At 26.6% G+C, this 7,597-nt stretch overlaps 1 protein-coding gene across 1 annotated transcript; it reads left to right on the forward strand.

Annotated features, from left to right (window-relative positions):
* Positions 1-46: 46 nt before the first annotated feature.
* On the forward strand, positions 47-6,944 carry LOC135145742 (uncharacterized). Its single transcript, XM_064077889.1, has 18 exons — positions 47-122; positions 174-242; positions 761-883; positions 989-1,045; positions 1,775-1,864; positions 1,921-2,017; positions 2,118-2,521; positions 2,579-2,643; positions 2,693-3,839; positions 3,924-4,006; positions 4,459-4,554; positions 5,610-5,845; positions 5,916-5,955; positions 6,040-6,209; positions 6,266-6,358; positions 6,421-6,479; positions 6,547-6,654; positions 6,937-6,944. The coding sequence occupies exons 3-18, from the start codon at positions 763-765 to the stop codon at positions 6,942-6,944; spliced, it is 2,874 nt and encodes a 957-aa protein (XP_063933959.1). The 5' UTR covers positions 47-122; positions 174-242; positions 761-762.
* The last annotated feature ends 653 nt before the right edge of the window (positions 6,945-7,597 follow it).

A 7,597-nucleotide genomic window follows, 5' to 3' on the forward strand; every position in this document is an offset into this window, starting at 1 on the left:
TTTACTCATCAGGCTTTCAAAAGAAAAAGAGTTTATTACGGCTCCCTCGCCTAACGGGTTTACTATAACTATTCTGATTTTAAACCCGTTCACAAAAATTACTGGAGTTGTACTTCGCTTAGGTTTATTATTATTGTTATTGTTGTTATTAATTTCATTATTTATTTTGTAAGGGGAAAACCATCTTTTACATATTCCTAAATACGTAAAATTCCTGGACCGAAAATATTATTTTAGAAATGGTATTCTACTTAATTCTTACCATTGATTAGCTTTATTCGTTTTGGTATTACTTTTTATACTGAGCGTTGTTACGACTTAGTTGAGTCAGTTAAATGTCTTTTTTTACTATTAATACATGTTTCACTTTTATCGATATTAATAATTTTTATATTTAATATATTAAAAGAAACTAATACTTTATATTTCTTTTTACATTTATTCATATTTTTAAGTTTATTTGTTTTACTTTTTTCTATATTTCTTTTATATAATTTACTTATTTTTTTTAATTTTATTATTCTTAACGTTTCATTAAAAGATATCTCTTTCTTCTTTGCAATATATTTACTATTATTTACTGTATTTTGTATTATACGCTATATGAAATAAAAATGAAAATGTCTCGATAAATAATTCAATGTTTATATTTTTTTAAATATTTTCATTAAATATTTTTTATAAAAATACAACCTAATTTACTATTAATGTTATGTATATTTGTCATTTATTATGTTTGTATATATTTTTTATGACCCAGAAATGCGGTGTTATCCAATTCCCTTCACTCTGGAAGAAGCCCTTTCTATTGGCTCTGAATTTGACTTATTTTTTTCTGAATGTTTTGATCCCAGTAAACTACCAATCATTGATTCTATCCAAGGTTCATTATTTCTTCTGAATATTTTATAATTTTATATTGTTATATTTTTACATTTTACTTTTATTATTATATAAAACATTTATAAATTTATTATTTTTCTTTCAGTTTATGGCATACCCGCACGTGAACTACAAACTTTAAACACTAAATTTTTTGATTCTGGTTATTTTATATTACCTCTTATTTTGTTATTTCTAAAATAATAAGTAAAAAATAACCATAACTGTTTGCTGCTTTAAAAAAAGTAGCATATATTTATATATCTTTTTTATGTTTTTATTCTATATTCCTAATGCTATTTAATACATTGTTATTGTAAAATTATTATAATTTTTGTTTAGTTTTAATAATTAATAACTTTGGAAAAAAAAATATAATAATCAGTATTTTACTATTATTATTATATGTTTATAATGATTAACGAAAACTTTCTTACCAATGACTGATTCTCTTTTTTAGCATGATAGCGTGCTATTGGTTATTTTACAGTAATGCTACAATAATGTTAACTGTTTATTTTAGGTTTAACATAATAAATAAATCTTAATATTTCAGTATTTTATTTATAATTTTTTTTCAATTTCTTTATTAATAGAATCATTGTGTTTATATATTTTTATTGTTTGTAAAAATGACTCTTTCCTTTTTTTTTAGTAATACTTTTTTTACTTTTACTATTGTTATTTATTATATCTTAATTTTATTTATTATTAATTAATTGTTAACGTATTCTTTATTATTAATGCAATTGTGTTCATGATTTTTTTTATAATTTTTTTCCCAATTATTATTATACGGCTGTTACTTAATTTTTCTATAAATTCTGTTTCATTTAAATAATTGCATACTGCTGTTCAACTTTTTTCGTAAATGTTACTATTTTCTCAATAGGAAAATTTACTTCGCTTGAACAATTTTGTAGTGAATGTTGTGCATTGTTCTCTCATCTTTACTTTTCTTCCAGTCGTGCAGAAACTCAATGTTTGCATTTATTTCCTTTATTATTAAACTTTATCAAATTCTTTTTATTGATAAAGATCAAGAGGATGGTCAGTGGAATATTATAGAGTCGACTATTGCACAACTTTTAATGAAGGGCGTCCCAGTCTATGTTGAAAAGATCTTAAAATCCACGTACGTTTGATTGACCCATGAAACATACCTTTTGCTTATCGTTAAAATCTCTACCAAAATAACGGGTTGTTACTATTTTCTAATTACCAATGATGAGTAGTTTAAAAACAATCTGTCCACTGAAGTCTGCTTACCACAACGTGAAGGATAAACATGTTATGCAGAAACTTTGTGGCATAATATCATCTTCTGCTAGTAATTTCACCGAAATTGCTGAGCAGTTTATTGATGGACTTTCGTCTCTTGTGAAAATATCTGCTAAACGCCTCGCGGAAGTCAATTGCCTTATTAGCAGCGAATCTCTCCATGATATTTTAGTGAAATTATCAACCAATGAGGGAAAAATCTCTCTAGAGGACTTTCCTTTCCTTTGTTTCGCTGAAAAAGTTATCTCATTCTTTATGACGCACACCTCAAAGTTTCCTGTGGCCCTGAAAATAAAGGCTATTGGCCTTTTTGTTCCTTTTTTATTTCGATTGGTTATAACGTTACCGCTGTTGCTCGGTCAGTTTTTTTCCTTTTATTTTCAATTATTGCCATTAATGCTATTTGCGGATTTAGACGGCATTGGCCCCGTCGTTAATATGTGGGTGGCTGATTGGCTCTTTCGATTTCTTTCAAATGAGGTTTTTTTGCTGCCATATTTTATTTAATACAATAATTCCTTTTTTTAAGCAACTTTGTGCCGAATTTGTTGAAGCCACGCGAAATTACTTGACCAGTTTATCTATCAAAGATCTCAACGTGTTTAGGCATCTTTTTCCCACCATCTCCTCTTCCTCAACAAAACTGGAAGCTTTAGCACGTCTTTTTCAGGAGCAGTTTATCACTTGTTTACTAAATCATAGAACTAATTCTTCCCGCTTAAATCCTACGCGACATTCTTCAGCTTTTCAGCCCCAATTGTTGGGGTTCTATCAAGTAGTGTACCAGTTACTCAAAAACTATGGTGACGTCTTTTTACGCTTCGGAGAATCCCATGCTCAACCGCCATGCTTATTGCCTTGCTTATACGACTTTTGCACCAGTGACTTGAAGGAGCCCTTTCGAGACACTAATAACTGCGAGCTTTACTATAAATTGACCCTGCTGGAATTTTTATTTGTGCCTGCTTTTGGCGACCCCTTTGTCAAGAAAGGTCACTGTCCCGAGGAAGACCGGAATTCACGTGCGTTAAGTAGTGTCACTGTTAAAGAGAAACCAGTAAAAACGAGCGACTCGTCTAAAGAAAGCTTTTCAGTGGACATGCATGCAGTCTGGAGCGGCCGACGTTACACGCTGTACCGTCTATTTTCCTTGCCCCAATTTAACTCCTTTGTCGACATTCGTTGCTGCCAAATGACTTATCTCCAGCAATCGCTCCATTATTTATTCCACTGGCTTAAAACAGCTACTCTTGGTTGGCTCAAGACTTACCAATCCAGTGTTGCAAGCATAATGCAGGCTGACATGTTTTCCGTCTCTCTTCTTGCTAATACGGTTGTTTCGGGCCAATCCGGTGATAGCGGCATTTTCCCAATAGAGCAAGTGGTTGAAGTTAACACCTTACCGCTCCCCGGGAGAGCGGCATTGAGATTGGCGCCATTTTTTTTTTATCGCGTTTCTGAAGAACCCGCGAATTGCTTCGAAAGATTTCATGAATTTTTCCTTATGCGGTTGTTGTCATTGAGCCACCGCCTTTTTCAATGGCTAGGGGAAAGCGCTGACGTGCCGGAAATTGTGCAGTCGTGCGCCTTTAACACGTGTGATCCGTATGGCGTGTTCTTTGAAAACAGTGAAGTTGTTAAAAGGGAGTGGATTCAAATATTCTGTAGAGTATTGGGTATTTCTCTATAAAAGTTGTTCATTATTTTTGATGACTGTTTTACTGTATTATTATAATTTATTTTCTTATACTCTTATTAAGACGATAAGCACTGTTCCAACCTGCACTCGATAGCCACGCTCTTCTTCCGCGCCGTCTGTCCCTCCAATCACGAATATTATTGGGTCTTTCCTATATTTTTATATTATTGCTCTCCTTTTTAATCAGTCTGCTTTTTTTTTTCTTACAAATCTTTGAAATTTTTTATCTTATATGTATAGTAATTATTAAAGTTTTAGCTCTTTACACAATCTGGTAACTTTAAAAAGTACTTTATTTTTTCTCATTCTATTTTGAATATGCTTATTGTATATATATAACGATGAGAATATTTTCTATTACAACACTATTATAATATATAATTTTTGTATTTATTTGCTAAAAAAAATAATATTATTATATAATATATAAATAATCCCTTATTATTTTATAAAATCCTTTTTTTTTTACTATCATAAAAATTTCACAATATTTTCTTTTTATTATTATTATTATTCTAAACACCTTATTTAAATTTTTTGTTGTTTAGAGTAAAATTATGAAATTATTTTCTTATTATTAATGAAAATTTTAAAAGGAACGCGATACGTTTTGTTATGCGAAACATCTCCATTATCTTTATAAGCACCAATCCGATTACGAGAACTCCTCTTACGAGTCTGTTGCTTCATTGGTACCAAAAACTAATGATTTACAACTTTTATAGTGTTCGTGTTCTTAAATTTTTTTTTACATTTATAATGAATATTTTTTATCTATAATTTTTTTTGAAGAATGTAAACATTTTTATTGAAATGCTAGTAAAATTTTATACAAGTTATAATAATGTATAATATTCATTGCAAAAAGTCTAATTAATAATAATTATGAAATTATTTTAATTATATTTAAAAGAAATTATCAATTTTTTTTATAGAAGTTTTGAAATATTTTAATACTTTTAATGAGTTGAATAATTAACCTTAAATGAGTAATAGTGATTATTTTAACTGAATTTTTATTTATAGTTTTCTTTGTTATAATTCAATATACGATAGTTTTTTATACTATTTAATAGTGAAACATTAAATTGTTTCTCTGAGTTTTAGTAAACTTTTATAGCAATTTTTTTTAAAGTATTTTAAAAAGTAGACTTTTAGTTAAAGTCATTACAAAAGTATAAATTTTTTTAGCAAAATAGTGAAAGTGTGAAGTTAATAAAGTTATTTTTTTCCATATTTTAAATAAATATATTTTTAAGAATAAAGTTTATATAAAAAGTTATTAGATTTATTGTTTTATTAAAAGAAGTTATATATACTAAAAAATGAATCTACTCAATAAATATACTGAGAATTAAAAAGTTTTTCTAATGTAAATTTTACTAAAGATACGCTGAGAGTTGAAAATAATTAACGGTTTTAATTAAAAAATGTATTGTTTTTTTTATTTTAATTTTTGACAAGCTGGAACAAAAGTCATATTTATCAATCTTTTCAATGCGAATTACTTCATAAAAATTACATTTTCCAACTTTCACCATAATTTTTTCAATATTTTTTAGCGAAAATTTTATCGGCATTTGATATTTTTTAGGAATAAAATTCACAACTTAATTCGTTTTATTTTTTAAATATTTTAAATCATCTTTATTTCTGTGCGAGCAAATAATAATTGTTGGGTAATTTTTTTCATTAAATGTCATTTACACGTGAATATAAATACTGTTTCTCAAAACGTTTTTCTTAGAGCAACATTTTTAATGAACTCAATGAAAGAGCTCAATTACGCCCACACAATTGGAGAATGTTTATCCTCAATTTATACGGACATGCTGTAGTGCGCAATAATAGCGAAGCTGATGATTCGTCAATAATAATTGGCAACAAATGCTTATTGGTCACACTTCTACCAAGCCTCTGCGATGACGTCAAACTTACATTAATGAAAATTATTGAAAGATGCCTTTGCACCACCACCAACGTGTATTTTGAAACTTATTTTTATTTGTTGCTTTCACTTCAGGGGCAATGCCTCTATTATTCATATTTTTAGACAAACCGAACGGGAATCGGAAAATCTCCAACGAAATTCGGTATATTTTTAATAACTAATTATATGTTCACTTTTTGGAGGTATTATTTTTTAATGAATTTCATATTATTATTATGTTACGAAGACTGAAGAGCGCAATGAAAATTCAGCATTATTAAAGTGGTTCAGTCAAAGTCTCGGGAATAAAAGCACGAAGAAGTTTTCAGAAAACCCTTTTCTCGAATTACTTTTAGACTTTGTCCTTCACTCCCCAATGGCAGACATCCGAAAGCATGCTTTGCGCTTGGCGCAGTGGTATATTTTTTCCCTCTGTTAATGACGCGAATAATTAACCATTGTTAACCGTCCAGCTTTTTAATGAACGTGAATATAATTTTTCAGCAAAGTTTTTTTACTTATCTTCTGAAAATATGGCATGAAGTTTTCGGGTTTTCTTGTTTCAGGTGTTTATTCTTATTATGCCTTATTATTACTCTTATATCTTTTCAAAATCATTATTTATTAGCAACGAACTTACTGAATTAGTTATTTGGTGCCTTCGATTCTTCAGAAATATTAATAACGGTAATGTATTATTATTTACTTTTTCTTATAAATCTATTGTATATATTTATATATACATAATATTTAGAGTTCATTCAAAAACTTTCAACTTGTTTTGAAAAGTTTAACAACTTTTATATAAAACATTCAAACGCGTATATTTATAGTTCATTACAAGAATCCTTTATTTTAAGCGGTTTTTATTTTGAGAAGGATCCTTGCTTGTCTTGCAGGCATTATTATTATTATTATTATTATTATTATTATTATTATTATTATTATTATTATTATTATTATTATTATTATTATTATTATTATTATTATTATTATTATTATTATTATTATTATATTCAGTACTCTTTTTCAATGTATTTTTATTGTTACCTTTACTCTTTCATATAATTTATTTCTGTATACGAGTGTATCTTCTTAATATTGTCACCTATAATTTTTTTTAATATTTTTATTTTACTTTAAGTTTTTTAAATAATTCATTCGTTCATACATTTACTATAACTATAAAATTTTTTTATATGTTTTGATATTTTATAATATGAAATTTACTTTTTAATAATTTATTATTATTATTCAATACTTCATTATTATGTAATTATATATATCATTATTTTATTACTTCTTAATCTTTTATTTTTTTTACTTGTTTTAGCTATTTTTTACTTTTTTATAATTATGTTTATTATTATCTATTATTATAATAATTTTCATTATTTATGAATACTTTTTCTCTATTTCATATTTTTTTTACTGTTATCTAATTATTCATGCATATCACTTATTTTTTTGTAGTTTCTTATTTTTTAATATATAAATAGTGTTGTTTTTCTATATTGCATCTTTTCTTTATTTTTCTTCCTTCTATTTAAGCCTTTTTTTTAATATTAAATATTAGTTCTTTATAAAATTAGTATTTTTTTTATAATTAACTATTAATTTTTAATTTTTATGAATTGTTCCTCAACATTTTTATCCCCTTTACCTTAATATTTTATTTAACCATTCTTAATATAATATATTTATTATAATTATATTTCTCTGTTATTTTAAAATATCTTATTATTATTCTATTCAATAATTATTATTTTACGTATTAATAATTTTTCGGTTTTATATTTCCTTAT

The sequence above is a fragment of the Zophobas morio genome, unplaced genomic scaffold, assembly GCF_036711695.1.
Source record: "Zophobas morio isolate AGI-343-1 ecotype UQ-CSIRO unplaced genomic scaffold, CSIRO_AGI_Zmor_V1 ptg000179l, whole genome shotgun sequence".
NCBI classification, from domain to species: domain Eukaryota; kingdom Metazoa; phylum Arthropoda; class Insecta; order Coleoptera; family Tenebrionidae; genus Zophobas; species Zophobas morio.